This window comes from Chanodichthys erythropterus, chromosome 21, assembly GCF_024489055.1.
Source record: "Chanodichthys erythropterus isolate Z2021 chromosome 21, ASM2448905v1, whole genome shotgun sequence".
Taxonomy (NCBI): Eukaryota; Metazoa; Chordata; class Actinopteri; order Cypriniformes; family Xenocyprididae; genus Chanodichthys; species Chanodichthys erythropterus.
Genome location: NC_090241.1, coordinates 22,395,177 through 22,412,308, shown reverse-complemented (window position 1 = coordinate 22,412,308; position 17,132 = coordinate 22,395,177). Strand labels below are relative to the sequence as shown.

Genomic DNA, 17,132 nt, shown 5'->3' with positions numbered 1-17,132 from the left:
AGGTTTGTTTGTTGGTTACAATCACCTTGGAAAAAGGGAGTGGTGAAGAATGGAAATTAGAGCAAGAGGAATCAAACCCTTGAATATTTTTATGCCTATTATTTTTATCTTTTCCATGCATATTTTAAACATTACCATTTGCCCTCCTAAAACATGAAAAATGTTTTCCCAAGTGTTTCAGCAGAAAACGAAAGGCTGGACATATTTGGCAAACTGATGCAAAATATTTATTACAATTTTTTTCTCCGATCTTTTCATTGTGATGCAGTAGTTTATGTCTGCTTTGTCTCATACAGATAAACCCATACAGGACCTTTTATCTTCTCAAATCTGTAAATAATGTTATCAAAATAATCTTAATCTTCCAAAACTCACAATTTTTTATTCTTATATTTTTTTACAATCCACCCTGAATATCAAGGCTGCAGAAACAATATAATGCAAACAAAAGAAGAAAGAAAGAAAAAAAAAAAACTATGTGGGAATTTTTACAGCTGTACCAAAATTAAAAAAGAAACTTAAATCTGTGATAAAGCAATTTTTATACCCTATCAGCAAAAACAAGGTACAAAAAAAAGGAGATGCACAATTTACACCAGCAGTCCCTCATGAAATAAAGAACTTTTAAAGAATCAAGATGGATCTCTACTTCACTGCCAGCAGCAGGGATAGAACTCAGCGCCCAAAATGAACCTCAAATGAACTGTTTAAGGAACAACATAGCAAAACAAAGCGTGCAAGCCATCTTACTTAATCGCTCAAACAATGTTCACAGTCATTACAAACCATAGACATTGGATCAATTCCTGCATTGTAAACATTACATAAACCAAATAATGTTTAATGCTTTCTATTCCATTGGGTAGATTTTATTTGGGATTTGTGAGGGAATAAGTTCATCAAACCTTTCTTGTGTTTACTGAATACCCCTTTATCAATCCACATGCAATGAATGTAAAGCTTTTGAAAATGATTGCCACAGCATTATTTCTGTAAGCATGAGAATGCTTTTTATAGAATAACTCTGAAATGTTCAGGATTTCAATATGGTTTAAATCAGCTTTTAGGTTACTCAGGAAAAAAAAAACTGCTTTATACCATATATGGTCAAAAAAGAAGACAGCAGTCTGTTTATGATTTTTTTTGAACGTTTTGAACAGAACCCAACCTAAGTGAACTGAACATCTGTATGTTCGTCTGGCGTACCAGAACGCAACATATAAAACAAAGACCCTTCCATTCAAACTTTACCTTTATTCAAAAACCAGTTCCCGACAAACTCTTCCGCAAGCTAGGTTTCAATTCTAACCTTTAAGGTTCTCACATGTGTACTTGGGAGACATGAAATCAGATATATTAGTATGATTCTGCAGAATGAAAATAGTGAAAATGAGCAGGGTTTGCTGGAGCTGGAGCCAGAAATGGACTGATGTTCTAGCTGCCAGACTGCACGTGACAGTCCATTCGGTGTTGCTTTAGTTCTTCCTTGCTGCAGGGATGACTGGCTTGAGTACATTTCTATGAGGGACTGGGAGCAATGTCGCAGTCAGCGGCTCACAATGATTGTTTCATCTTAACACTAATGCTACGAATTGTTTTCGCGAAAAGGAAAAAAAATCTTTCTGAAAGGTGACAAAGCCATTTTATAGAACATTCAGAATGATGTCATATTTCACGTTAAATCACGGTTATAATTGGTGTTGTTATTATTATGAATTAGTCTTTTTCCCAAGCAAAACAAAAAAGATCTGGTGGAGGGGTGCATGTGGCTTTCTTTGACATTTCTAGTTCAGGATAAAGAACAAAAAGCAGACAAGAAGAGAGAAGAGTGGAGAAAAAAAAAAAGAAAAAAAAAAAAAAAAATCAAACAAAGACATTGCCAATGAGGTGACAAGTGAATTCTTTTTCTCTCCGCCTGGGATATGACAAATGTTTCTTGTCCATGAAAAGAATCGTTCCTCTCTTCTTCTTTTAGATTGAAATAAATGGATGTGATGGAGGAGACAGGTTAAGAGAAAGAGAGAAAGGGAAATGTGAGAGTGGTGTTTAAAGCCACATTAGGTATCGTCATCATCGGAGGTCTGGCTGCTACTGCTCGTCTCAGACTCGGAGCCCTCTTCCAGGCCAGGGTTTGGGGTGTTCCTCCATGTTAGCAGGGCCACACTACGTGGCTTCAAGAGCACACCGTTACGCCCAAGACCAATCTTCTTCTTCATCTGACACAAAACACACATATATAGTCAGTCACGAGGGGAAATTAACTATAAATGTCTATGATGCACTTAATTTTAAACCAACAATAAACTAAAAATAAAACGGACACTATATGCATGCATTTTCCATACCTGTTCAGTTTTAGCTTGAAACTCTTTGAGTTCGTCTTCAGTGAGGGGCTGGAAGTTGTCATCATTTTCTGGGTATTCTTGCCATCCCATAGCCTTCAGCAATCTGTCAGAGAGGATCCACATGTGTGAGCATGCTGCCTTTGTAGGCAGATCAATGTGTGGCTCTGTTCAAAAACCTAGTGTGCATTTAAAATGTACACATCTTTAAATGTGCCTCCAAAGTATCAAAGATACATAGTTTTAAAAAAAATTATTAGGTGGCATTGCATGTATCCTTCATGAGGAAAGCAGTCTCAGATAAACTATGAACTCAGTGGAAAAAAGGAAAAAAAAAAAAAAAAGATTATAGTGAATGAACCAAGGGAAATTTGCTTGCAAATAAGCTAATTTAATTTAAATAAAATCTACATGCATGGAAAGCTTTTGAAAATGATAGCCACAACATTATTTCTGTAAGCATGAGAATGCTTTTCTAAGTGTGCCTCCAAGGTATCAAAGATACCTAGTTTTGGGAAAATTATAATGTGGCATTGCATGTATGCTTCATTAAGAAAGCAATCTCAGATAAACTGTGATGAACTCAATGAAAAAATAAATCGTTTATGGTGTTTGAACCAAGAGAAATTTGCTTGCATATAACCCAATTTAAATTTGATATAAAAAATGCATTTAAAAAAAATTAAATGCATTAAGAAATAAAATGTATACTTTTCACTAATAGTAAAAATTTATTCTATTATCATAAAATAAAAGTTTAATTAAAACCAAATATTCCACCAACCAATATGCTAATGGCCAGCTAATGAACTCAACTGTCTTCCATATTCCTGTGTCTATGATACATGTAGGCCCTGTTTCCACCTAGCATTAAGATGCGTTTTGGTGGATCGGAATCACAAGTAGATGAGGGAGACACATTACCGTTTACACCAGGTATTTTAATCAGTCTCTCATGTCCACTTTCAACCACTTCTGTCCTGGTTTCTTCAAGGGGAGGGTCTATGCGGGTAAATTCATGTTTTTTTTCAGATCTTTCAATCGAATGGACAAAATAGGCTCGGGCAATTTACATATGAACGTGTCCAGAGACAAAAGAAAAACATATGGACAGCAGCAGCTTTCTTTCTGCTCTGACAGCCGCAGTGCGTGTTAGAAATAAGAAATGGTGAGACATTGTGCTTGGTACATTTTCATCTTCAAACCAAACTTGGGTCTTCTCCCGTCTGGCTAGCGAGCTTCCCATAATGTTTATGTGTTAGGTCAGTAGGTGGTCTTTAGTGGCCACATTCAACCACATGAGCGTTTCCACTACGAAAGCAATCCGGTCTTCAAAATGGATTTTCGACTACCTCTGGAAGTGGTCGAAAGAGGACAAGCTAAAAACGTTTACATTTTAGCATCGTCCACTTGTGATCCGATCAACCAATATGCATCTTAATACCAGGTGGAAACAGGGCCGTAGTTGCTGCCCAGTGTCCATGTAAAGCATTCCAAATCAGTCACTTGTGACATACCATTTAATCTATTAGAAGGCATTTGCCCATGTAGGTGGAACACTAGATTTGGGAATTGAGCTTATATGTGTCTGATAGAGGAGAATGCGTTGAAGTGTTTGTGTTTGCTCTGACCTGTGTTCCGCCTCCAGAGAGCTGGACAAGTGCTCTGGGTCTGAGTCACTGAGAGAGTGGGAGATGCCGTTCTCATGACTCTCTCCAAACTCTTTTGGTTCAGGGGTGCTTCCCTCTCCCTGAACAAAGAGTAAAATCACAATAAATCACAAACGAAGGCTTTAGCAAACATAAATATGTGGCAACACAAAATCTATCAACTGCTTATTGCAGGGCTATTACTATTAACATAAACTAAAACTATTTTTACACCCTGATGAAGGCCTGTTTGGGCCGATGTGTGTTGGTGTTTTTAAAGATGTAGCCCCTCTAACAAAGGCTGAAAGTGCCTGGAAGTAAGCTTTGATTTTGCACGGAAATATCCACTAATATATTTTTTTATCTTGTACCCTTTCCAGAGCACCCATAGTTTTTATTCTTTTTTTTTTTTGAGTATCAGATGTGTTCTTGGATAGTTTATTTCTTCATTATTAAAGTGTTTTTGTATATTAAAGTAAAATAAATTAAATATTAGATGAAAAACTAAAACTTAAATGAAAATGAGAAATGTTGGCAACTAACTGAAATGAGTTTGTTAAAGTAAAAAAAAACAAACAAAAAAAAAAAAAACTAAAATATAAATATTAGTAAAATGACACCGTCTTAGTGTACACAAACTTAAAATCACTAAAATAAGCAAAAACTAATGCAGCATAATTAAGTTGACAAATACTATGATTGTTCATAATGAACAGCTGTTCAAGACAAAAACTAGTGGATGATGGCTAACATAATGCCAAAAAACAAAAACAAAACTGTAAATGATGTAAGGGTGAAAATCTGAACCAATACTGAATCTTAAAATGAACAAATAAAGGCAAATGAATCAGCTAATTACTACTGCTAACAGACAGCAGATCAGAGATGAATTCATCTGCACCTCTGCTGGAGCTCCTGGGCTGTGGCAGTCACTCATATCCCCGTTTCTCTCATCCTTTAGTCCACGCAGGAACTCACTCTTGCGGTCTGTGCTGCGGCGCATCAGTTTTAGCCGTGAGGGGGTGATGTCTATCGGAGGGGTGGTGCTGGAGGGTGGCTATAGAGGGAGGGAGAGAGGGGGAGAAAAAGAGATAGAAAGATAAATATGAAATGCTGGGTAAGCATGTTGATTATTGATTTTCTCCTATGGATAAAAATGATAGCATTCTGATGTCTATTGAATAATGGAGAATAGAGAGGAAGAGAAGAGAAGATGTTGTAAACATTTTTTGATCAATCGCAAACTGATTGTGTGTTTGGCATATGGCCACACAGTACAAAGATACAAGAAAAGAAATGAAGCCAACCACTATCATTATATTATATTATATTATATTATATTATATTATATTATATTATATTATATTATATTATATTATATTATATTATATATATATATATATATATATATATATATATATATATATATATATATATTTTTTTTTAGGAATGTCGAGTACTAGTTCCTTATTGGCAAGAGATTAAAAGGAATTTAGAAACCGTTTTTGGTGTGGCAAGTCAATGCAATTGTAATTTTTTTTTATATTTGGATAATATTTAATTTAATGGGTGGAACAACAAAGATAAGGAACTGATGTTAATTCTCCAGGCAGCTAGCAAAAGACACTTACAAGTAAATGGTTAAAGCTGGACCCATCTATGTGATGGATCTTTAAAGACCCAGACAGAAGTAACTTTAAGAATATGAAGTAAATGGACTTAATACATTAAACCTATACAAATCAGACTTCTACTGATTTAGAAAAAGGTGTATATTGAACAGTAAATGGTCTGCAGTGTAGTTCCTTTAATGCCAGGTTCAGACTACACAATATCAGCCCGATTTTATGATCCGTTTGACGTAGAGAGTCGTGGTGATTCGTAATTACAATGGGCGTTGTACAAAAGGTTAATCTCGTACAGTGTGTCATAGTAGACAACAACCAACACCACATCTGTGACACTTAATGACATCCTGACAGAAAGACTAACATGATTCATTTTTTCCCCCCAGCCCTCCACGACAGGTTCCATCACATCTGTGATGTTGACCAATAGGAGAATAGAAGCTCTTTCATACACAGCTTTTAAACATGGCGAAACAAAAGAGAAACAATGGTATTGGTGCTGCTAAGTTGAATTATGCGATGAAGGAAAGGTTTGTGGAGCTATGGCACAGGAACATGTCAACTGTTGGGTTCTTTTTTGGGGGGGCTTTTTCTGGCAACAAGACAGCCAGTACAAAACACGCCATGTAGCCATTGTTTGTTTACTGCTCTTTTTTCTGGAAATTAATCGCTAGTTCCTCCTTCTCGATGACATCACACACGTTGTTAAAGACGGTAAGCGATGACTGGGAAGCAAAGTGCCTGACATGTTTCTTGTCCATGACATGACAACAACTTAGGAGTAAAAATTGCATACTCTGACACAGTGACTATCAAAAGAGACAAAAATAAAATGTAATCTGAACCCGGCATAAGAGTTTTAAGAAAGAAGCTCCCTGTGTTATAAAACATTTGGAAAATGAACGATTTATAATCATAATAATCAGCTCTGACATCTTAAAATGACAATAGCTTGGTTTAATTACAACCACCTAATAAGAGAAACAGCCTCCCTGCCTGACTTTGTCATTTTACCTCTTTAGAAGTGCCATGGGCAGGTGCACTGACAGGTGTCAGAGGTTTGGTCACAGACACAGGGCTGGTGAAGGCTGAATCCCGTCCAGAGAAATGCGAACCCACTTTAGTTTCCCTTCCATTGGGTTTCCATGGGCCAGACTATAAAAAAAGGTTTTTATTTATTAAACGAAAACACCGCAATTGCCCTAATGCAATAAAAATAACATTAGGAAATAAGTGATGTGATTAAATAAGCTGGTGTAAACAAATCACAAACATCACACAAGTACTATTTTCAGATCCACTAGCTCAGTACCTTGGTGGGGGCAGTGGCAGGTTTGGGCACCAGATTCTTGTAGACACTGGGTCCAGTGATGGGGACTTTAGAACCATTGGCGGGCAGAGGGCCAGCGCTGGCAAAGCCAGCCGAAAATGCAGCACTGGGGTCCTCCTTAGACACTTTCTTAATGACCAGCATCTTAGACATAGCCTGCTTAGCACTAGGGGGGTTCTCTGCAACAGAAGTTGAAAAAAAACAAAAAAAAAAACCTTTCAGAACAAACCAATAAATGTAAATGTATAATATTTTAATACTATGCAGGTGGAACATGGTTTACTCCATAAACGAAAGCAACTTTACCCCATACTCCTGCCGGAGTCCCGACAGCACGAGGCTGACTTGCTGGCTTTCCAGTTGTCTCTGGGTTCAAGGAGGGCTGAAATTCACATGAAAACAGAAAGCATGAATGCAAACTAACTATGCAGTCAGATCATCACAAGGCATGTAAAGAATGGCAGAACTAAACCTCTTTAATGACATAACCAGTTAATTCATGCCTGGTAGGGGTGTGACCTCACTACACAAGTAAACAATCTCAAGAGGAAAAAAAATACTTACAAAATCCTCATCAACAAACTTGAGCTTGTCATCGTTGCGCTCCTCATCAGAATATCTGTCCTGATAAGAGCCACCTTTGCGTGGATGAAAGTTTCCATTACGTTGTCGGTGGCCCCCTTGTCTGTCCCTTTCACCTCCACCACGTTTGATATGCCGAGCATGGTGGTGGTGAGGACCTTCCTGGCCCCTCGGTACCCCATGCCAGCTGGGGGTCTCCTTCCACCCTGTTCCGCCTCCCAATCCCCCCTGACTCCCCTTCGCAACACCAGAGTCAACAGAGTCATGCCTCAACAGAGATGGCTGCTGCCACCCATCACCTGAAGAGAAAATGAACAGCTATTACAGAGGGCAGGTCAAAAAGCAGGTTAACTCTACATGAGAAGGAATTTAAATGCATGTTCAGCAACCTCCAGGGGCTCTTAGTGGGTCATTGTTGAAGAAGCCATCAGAGGAGTTGTGTCTGCGACGGTTTACTCCCGGCCGGCTGTCTCCGCGGGGAAAGTGCTCTCCATGCTTCTCAAGGGGGGCAGCAGGGGACTGAAAAACAAAAAAACCCCACACAGATAGCTTCAGCTTTAAAAAGCTTATTTTAGAAAAGAATGATTAGGCTCAAGAGAACTAAGAGTCAGTTGAGTTATGCTGTCCCGATTTTTTTTTTTTTTAATGCACAAAGTCAATACAAAGTCAACAATCCATTACAATACCTTGGCGGGCTGAGGCGTGGAGAAGTTAAGCCAGGCAGGAACAAAGTCATGCTGCGCCATTTAGGTCCAGTGTCTCCCGTCAGTGGATGGAGGCATCAAACCTCATGGCCTGAACTGACAATACAAGCAACAACATCATGTAACTATAATCTACTACAACAAATACCTCCCAATAAAGCAAATACATTTAAAGCCAGCATGAAATGGAAATTGCAATTGTGTTTTTTCCCTATTTGTGACATATCTAAGTGAAAAGGCTTCTTTAACTTGTAGGATGGGACCTGACTTTGACTGGATCCTTGTCGTTTGTTAATCTTATTGCCCAGTATTCACGCCAGCGCACAGTTTATCATTCTTAATGTTGTTGCGAGGAGGAGGAGGCGACATGTTTTTGATAAAAGATTACAAGGGCATATGAAAAAATAATGATATGCACAGATAAATCATTTCAGTAAATACTGCAATATTTCATATGAAAATAAGAATTTTCATCTTTGATTTCATGGTATCTTTTAAAAGGTGAAAAGTGTAATTTTAGCAACAACAAATGCAAAAACAATGACTGTTTTCAAACAAGTTTTGAATGTCAGCCAAAGGTCAGGCAAACAGACAGTCTTGACCTGAAACTCATGTCATTGGTTGAGCCAATGTTGCTGAGTCAGGCTGAAGAGAATACTTTGAAAAGAGAAATGCTTTGAAAACAAGAAATCAACCTATAAATGGCTTGCTTACAGTTGTATCTGCATTTTAAAGGTGCTACAAATGATTTTAGGAATATCATGCATAAAATATGCCCAACCTGACAGATACGATTGAAAAATGTGTCTTTAGAAATCACACCTGTGACAGCCCTAGGCTCTATACAGAGTGAAGGAGCAGGCCCAAATATTTGAACCTATCAGAAAACCACTTGGAGTGGTCTAGCATACATCACCAGAGGGAAATGTCATTGTCACAGAAATATTGAGTTACAACATTCTGATTTAAACATTGAGGCGAAAAAATGTTTAAAGAATAAAACAAAACAGATTTATTTTAATGCTGATTTTAAGAGAAAATAATTTAGCATATTTAATGTCTTTTTTTTTTTTAAAGACAAGCTAACAGTTTCTGGGTTAAACATTAAAACAAAAAACTAACTTCTGTTTTATTTCTCTACTGGCCTTGATATGATTGCCTATTTGTTTAGACTTAACGAAAACCAACTTTAAAACAATTAATACAACAGAATGACAATTACATTACATTTCATTACATACTGCAAGACGTAACTAATTCAGAGAGCAAAATAAACAATACCAAGGAACATTCCAGCTAAATGTTGTGGCTTCTTACCCCAGAGACAAAGGCTCTGTAGTTCAATGGCCCTGTCCTTGGCTGTGTCTGTGTAGAGGGCCCAACCAACGCACTTTCAGGGGCTTTGAAGCCTCAGGACAACCGCAGCTCCTGCCACAGGCAAACTCCAGTTTCCAGGATGGTGCAAACAAGGGGATGGAAGTGAAACTTGTGCAGCCCAAGGTGAAATTGTAAGGTGATGGAAAAGATGGTGACGTGTTGTTTTTGATCAGTGGCGTGTAGCTGTGGAAGAGTAGCGGATGTGTTTGATCTGTAATGCCAGAGTGACTCTCCACGACACCCTTAGTTCACCGACGATGACTGTGTGCATTCAGGGCGACTGAATACAAGTCCAGTCTCTTATTCTGGGGACTTGTGGTAGCAGCACGTTGTGCCTGCTCTGACACTCAGAAGCTCCTTTACGAACTCATTTTCGGCTGAAGACACACACAGCGACAAAAAAAACGGAGAGTGGGTTTGTACCACACAATGCTGTTTTGCGGAAAGTGGTGATCTGAATATATTCACCTCATCAAAACAGCGAAGGTGCTACGTCAGAGCGAAAAGGGGAGGGGGGCTGATTTGTCACATCACAATAGCTAGAAGTGCTTTATGTTATAAAGTCATGAGAATTGCTTTAACCTTCAACAGCTCATAATTTGGTTGATTCAGTGAACCAAACAATGAAAACTTGACATCTTTAATTCTCGGCCCACATGGCTGATAAATGGCTGGTGAACCAATATCAGGTTAGGCTACCGAAAAAATCTAAAGTAAATATGAATTGCCTCCTAACAACACTTCCGATCTTCCAGTTCATCAAATTAGAAGAAGCTTCCACAGGTGAGTAACTTGAAGCCAATTTGCACAGATTCTTGTTAAACACGATGTACCGTGCATTGGTGATTCAATGAAACTCAATGAAAAAACACAAGCGTCCAGGTGTAAGCAAACCTTGAACATTCACTGTGAAACAACAGGTGTACTCCAGATTGTATTATTGCATGTTGGGAGATCTTGGGTCTCTAAAAATCCTGCATTCACAAATCCAACAGGTCGCTCTTCCTCCAGATCTTCACAATTAATCTGCAGACCAACTCTGTAAAAAAATAACATGCAATATTTAGATCAATTTATGTATTAGATCAGTCAAGCGACTGAATTATTTTAATCTAATTAATTACAAAATGTGGCAATTAATGAATGTAAATAATTATTAATTATGTTCCTCAGGCAAGTCATTTATTGTTCACAGCATGTTAGTGCTCTAGAAAAATTAACTCTAGAGGGGGGAATTTCACTAAATATATGTACTATATTAGCTTAAATATTCATTATATTTACTTTACCTGTTAGTAATGTCTCAATTATTTAATATAGGTTTAAATTAATTTGTCATGAAAACAAGCAACAGTGTAAATGATTATAATTCAAAAATGAATTGGAGCAGAAAAATTAAAATGAATTAAAATTTAGAAGTCAATGCAAAACCTGCCTTGTGCGCAATTTACATCTTTCCTTCCATTTGAGTGTTGAATATTATATCTAAAAATAAATAGCAACTGAATGCAATAGTTTGGACTCTGTTGTCAATTGTAACCTTTAATATTATAATAATGTGCAAGAAAGGGCTTGCTGTATAGTTTACAGCATTAGCTGCCTGAGACTGATCTGTTTTTATCCTTATAGTTAATTATAATGTAATTTATTTAAAGACAGAGACACAATTTATTCAATAAATGTTTAATTTAAAAAAAGGAAAGAAAAAAGAAGCAATATTATTTTTAGTTTTCCCCCCTGCTGTACCAAATCGTGACTTTAGTACTGAGGTACATATCGAAACTTCATGTTTGTGTACTGTTACACCCCTAATATACATAATACATATTCTGTTGAGGAACAATATAACATTTTAATATGTCAGAACTTTTTAAATGTTTTTCCAATCTTAAATAATTATTATTCAAGCAGTTTCTATCACCTCTACCCAAGTGACTATAGGAAATATTTGAACTTCATGACAAAAGTCACAAAGCAGAACTACTTAAGTGGAAGTTGTGGAACCCATACATTTTCACAGTCAACAATTTTAACCCCCAAATCTTGAAGTCGAATTAAAGAATTGTTAACATTCATGTTCCAAATGCTGGCTCAGAAACAACCACCAAAACATAAAAAGTCAGCACACTAAACTGCCTTGACAGATTACAAATGTGCTACCACAACTACTTTAATGGAAATAAACATTCTGCTCATTATCTACTCATCTGCATGTTGTTCCAAAATTCTATGTTTTTCTCCCTCAGAGAAAAATGCAAAATAATAGGCAGAATGACAACTCGTGTCATAATTGACTTTCACTACATGGAAAAAGAGTGAAAGTGAATCATGACTGAGGCTGTCAGTCTACTAATCTAATTTACTAAGAGAGAGAGAGAGAGAGAGAGAGAGAGAGAGAGAGAGAGAGTAAATTATGACAATAAATGTAATTTTTGAGTGAACTACATGACTAATCATCTCCTTGCCAGGGGATTCTAGATAAAATATATATGCCCACGGCCATGCATTTTCTAGCTAACGTTACAGTAAGATAAACAATTAGTTTGTATAATGTAAAACAGTTAGAAAGTTAAGTGCAGGAAAACTAAAAGCAGGCTTAAAACTAGCAAAAGAGTTAGCTGCAGGATATAAACTAAAATCGACTTTAAAATATATTTGTGTTAATAGCCAACTAATATTTAATATACTCATCCAAACGTTCTGGCGCATATAGTAATTAAACATAACTAGAAAATATCGCAAACAACGAGTAAAAACTAATTCGCCTTTCTCCTTGCAGAACACTCGCTAGCACGGCACAGTTAGCATAGTAGGCCATTCAATGTGTGCATGAACCTTTTAGTCCACGTTGACTGGTTAAATTTAAACTTTTCAGAGCAAAGAAACTTTTAGGCATCATTAAACGGCTACATAATGGTGAATTATAACGACTCTGACTTGTGTCTTGACGGAATGCGTGTTGTTTTAGCCACGGCGCGAACTAGGCTAAGCTAGCATTCCGAGCAGAAATAAAGTGTTTTAAAATGGCTCCCTCTCGACACCAAACCAACCGAATAAACATTTCGACATACACCTACCTTTTGATCCCTTGTCTATCCCAATAAGTTAATCGAAGACAATGATGCGCCGCTTGTCAAGTCAATTTGACAGTTTGGAGGTTGTCGTATTTCTGATTCTGTATTTTGTTTGTGTTTTTTAATCACACTCGTTCCGACTTTGCCAATCCATCTAGCTTGTTCCTGTCTACTTCTGCACAGACGAGCTAATCGATCGCAGAGCACAGCGCTCTCGACGCGTCATAACATTCTCCCTCAGCTCAAGCCAGCTGAAGGAATTAGTCTCGAGAGGGCTCAGAGTGCGGACTTTTAAAGTTTGCACTGCTCGTGAAATATATTGAGTTAAATGACAACCAAAAAATTATGTGAACAACATGGCAGAATGGGCGCAAATGCAAATGAGCTCTACCAGAAAGCATCTCTCGAGTCCACGGTGTCTGATTTCACAGGCTTTACTACACGTGAAGTAACGAAAAATAACCAGATCAATGCACATCAGAATGCACAAAGAATTGTCACCAAAATCTGAACAGGGATACGTTTTGGTGATAACTTTGCGTATTATATAACATCGCACTAGATGCCTTTTCAGAAAAAAAAGAAAGAAAGGGAAAAAAAAAAATACATGAACTTGGTGCATAACATACAGTATGCAGACCAAATAGGTGCATCGTGTCTTTACTCTGGGAAGTTGAAATACATTATCAGGTATCACAGAAACAACACATTCCTCTTTTGCACAAACAGCATGAGGTGCCATTTAGTAAATAATACTCAGATATATCTGAAAAATCTTTTAATTTGGAAAATAATAATTAGATACAATAATAATTAAACAAAAACTTTATATGTTTGTGCTTTTCTTTGTTGTTCAGACATAATTGTATCAGAGTTTCATAAATTTTGAATAATCACATCTGATATGATCTTATCTAATCAGAAAAGTGGCTTAAATTTAAATAGCAACAAAATATATTTGAATAAGATATGAAAAAATAAATTAATTTAAAAAAATAAATTCGAAGTGTGAACATGGCTATGATGAACAACATTATTGAGACTTATAGACTATATATATATATATATATATATATATATATATATATATATATATATATATATATATATATATATATATAAATAATTAATTAAAAATCTATATTTTTTATAAAATATATTTACATTTATAGTTTTACAAGTAATACATTTATATTGATTACCTTTTTAACAGCACTTGTTTTGCTACACTTCATTCCCATGAGACTCCATGCCATCCATAAAAGCCTATAATGTAGTTTTAAAAGTACTTACTGTATTTAATTTAATATCCGGGCTCTTCCGTAGGACTTTTATAAGAACTTTCCAGGCATTTTGCGTGTTCTGATGTGTCTGGCTTCACATTTCCACGCGCGCTGTAATGACCTTCTGCTGACTGAATCTGTTTTTATTTTAGGACGTTATGATATGAAATCAAGGTTTGTATGTTTTAATAAGTTTTATCGAACCATGTTTCTGACATAAGATGTAAACACTGCTTGTGCACTGTTAGTGTGTTAGCTTTTATAATGTAATTCAGTTCAGCAACTTGACATGCGATTCTGAACTAGACAGCGCTGCAGTAACTGTCCTTAAATGAATAATTAACGTTTTCATAATATTTAAATTGCAGGTAAAATGTTGGCCAGGATAATCGGACGTCACATCCTCGGTAACTTTGGGGTGAGAGTTAAACGTTTTACCTGTCAAATTTGGTTGCCGTCAGTCATATTCTGTTGCACTTTTTTATTATTTATTTGATCTCACGCATGTGTGTTATGAATAATAGTATACTCTTGTGTACCCTAATGGAAATAGACCTCTAAGTATTTTATTTTTTCATTGTTTATGAGAAGAATTCTCATCAAGACGGAAGCAATTATTTTAATTCACATTTGTTCTTTCATCATTTGTTCTTCAGGTGCCCAGTAAGTTTGCCTGTTTAGGGCAGCGGACCACTCATTGTTCAACACTGTTCACTAGAGGTTTATATGGACAGTTGCCCCCAAGACATGTTGCTGGTTCTGTTCTGGGAGCTCAGTCATTTCACTGGTCTTGTCAGAGACTGAAGAAACGGCCTCAGGAAGAGAGTCCACCAAGAGAACTTGATTTGGTTCGTTATGACATGAGAGACCTAAAGAAAGCTCCAAAGCCGGCCCTCTATCTCGGATTATCTGGTCTCATACCTTTTGTATCCGCTCCTCTACTTATGGCTGTCACAGAACTGTATCTTCCCGAAGTCGCATTTGCTCAAGTTGCATACGGAGCGTCCATTGTTTCCTTTCTTGGTGGGGTACGCTGGGGTTTCGCCTTGCCTGCCGGGAGTCCTGCAAAACCCGACTGGCTCAATTTAGCCAACAGCGTGGTTCCCTCTTTGATTGCTTGGACAGCACTCCTTTTTTGCCATGACATTACACAGTCTGCTGTGCTTGTGATAATGGGGCTTGGGATAGCATTGCATTATGACTTGTCCCTCCTGCCCACATACCCCAGCTGGTTTAAAGCACTGAGGACAATCCTCACAGCTGTAGCCTTTTTCTCCTTGATAGGCACTGTTGTCATTAAGCAGTTTTATCCTGAGAAGAAGTATTTCACTGATAAATGATTTATGCATATTTGTAATGTCAATCCATTGATATTAAATCTGTTAAAAGTGTCATCACTGATAATGTGTTAAACCATAATCTACACCACATTGATTCTGAATCTTTCTCGGTTTTCATTTCTGACTTCATTCGCTTCCTTTTTATAAAATATCCATTTGGCTTTCTATTGTTGATGGTTGTCAGCCAAACGGATATTAAATTGCAGTAGTGAATTCAAATGACAACGTACAGTTTTTCCTGACTTTTAATATAACTTCACATACTGCATCAGTTAGATTGTGAGAAGTCAAATATAAATACTGTGAAATAAAAAGAGAAATGCATACTTACCACAGTGTTTGATATTCTAAGTGATAATGAAAAAGCAGTGCAAATGCTAAAAGGTTCAAAATGGAAAAACTGTATTGTATTGAACAAGTAAACATTCAGTTCCCAACATTACTTTGATTATTTCTCTTTGTTGTCTTGTTTAACTATTTTTTTTAATGATTTTAGCAAAAACGTAAAATTCTGTACTTCATTTCAAATTCAAACAACTTAACTTTACTCAAATATTACTTGAAGTTAATTGTACCTAATAGGAACAAGTTATGTGAACTCAATAACTGATTATATTAAATAGAACTAAAATGGAATGAGTTACAGCAGATTTCCAGTTAAACTGTTAAAGGGGAGTTCATTTTTTAAAATTAAGTGTTATTTTATGTGTTTTATTTGTCAATATTAATATATGGGGTGATCAGTTAGTGTTTAATGTTTTGTAATGTTTGGGGGGGGGGGGGTGCGTGTGTTATTGCTAATTAGTAGTTAACATTAAAAGATCTGAGCTAATTTAAAGGTTCTGATTTTAATGCAAAGTACTTAAGTGGAATTATATTTTAATACTATGTGGACTCAAATGGAATAAGTTTACAGTACTCATAAATATTCGTTGGTATGGTTTAAGCCAAGGCAATCGGTTTCCTCTAAAGCTTTGAGTTCAGTTACCCTAACAACTTGTTGGGTTTTACAGTGTATGCTGCTGAAAGTTTTTTTTTAATGCTTAAAGGAACACTCCACTTTTTTTTGAAAATAGGCTCATTTTCCAACTCCCCTAGAGTTAAACAGTTGAGTTTTACCGTTTTCGAATCCATTCAGCCGATCTCCGGTTCTGGCGGTACCACTTTTAGCATAGCTTAGCATAGTTCATTGAATCTGATTAGACCGTTAGCATCGCACTTAAAAATGACCAAAGAGTTTTGATATTTTTCCTATTTAAAACTTGACTCTTCTGTAGTTAAATCGTGTACTAAGACCGTCAGAAAATAAAAAGTTGCGATTTTCTAGGCTGATATGGCTAGGAACTATACTCTCATTCAGGCGTAATAATCAAGGAACTTTGCTGCCGTTCCATGGCTGCAGCAGTGCAATGATATTACGCAGCGCCCGTGAGCCCCTGCTTGCACAGGGAACGTGCCTTGCAACCATGGAGACATATGTGAGAGACGCTGCGTAATATCATTGCACTGCTGCAGCCATGGTACGGCAGCAAAGTTCCTTGATTATTACGCTGGAATGAGTTCCTAGCCATATCAGCCTAGAAAATCGCAACTTTTTATTTTCTGTCGGTCTTAGTACAGCATTTAACTACAGAAGAGTCAAGTTTTAAATAGGAAAAATATCAAAACTCTTTAGTCATTTTTAAGCGTGATGCTAACGGTCTAATCAGATTCAATGAACTATGCTAAGCTATGCTAAAAGTGGTACCACCAGAACCGGAGATCGGCTGAATGGATTCGAAAACGGTAAAACTCAACTGTTTAACTCTAGGGGAGTTGGAAAA

At 36.8% G+C, this 17,132-nt stretch overlaps 2 protein-coding genes across 2 annotated transcripts; one reads left to right on the top strand and one right to left on the bottom strand.

The window, feature by feature from the left end:
- Window positions 1-260: 260 nt before the first annotated feature.
- Window positions 261-13,017, bottom strand: gpbp1l1 (GC-rich promoter binding protein 1-like 1). The gene is made up of 12 exons (XM_067373934.1): window positions 12,690-13,017; window positions 9,553-10,651; window positions 8,218-8,331; window positions 7,921-8,050; window positions 7,514-7,830; window positions 7,256-7,331; window positions 6,932-7,128; window positions 6,634-6,774; window positions 4,893-5,048; window positions 3,974-4,092; window positions 2,346-2,448; window positions 261-2,216 (listed from the first exon to the last, which is right to left on the bottom strand). The coding sequence occupies exons 3-12, from the start codon at window positions 8,275-8,277 to the stop codon at window positions 2,058-2,060; spliced, it is 1,458 nt and encodes a 485-aa protein (XP_067230035.1). The 5' UTR covers window positions 8,278-8,331; window positions 9,553-10,651; window positions 12,690-13,017; the 3' UTR covers window positions 261-2,057.
- A 1,028-nt stretch (window positions 13,018-14,045) lies between these two features.
- tmem69 (transmembrane protein 69) lies at window positions 14,046-15,740 on the top strand. Its single transcript, XM_067374198.1, has 3 exons — window positions 14,046-14,143; window positions 14,338-14,387; window positions 14,626-15,740. The coding sequence occupies exons 2-3, from the start codon at window positions 14,343-14,345 to the stop codon at window positions 15,307-15,309; spliced, it is 729 nt and encodes a 242-aa protein (XP_067230299.1). The 5' UTR covers window positions 14,046-14,143; window positions 14,338-14,342; the 3' UTR covers window positions 15,310-15,740.
- Window positions 15,741-17,132: the final 1,392 nt, after the last annotated feature.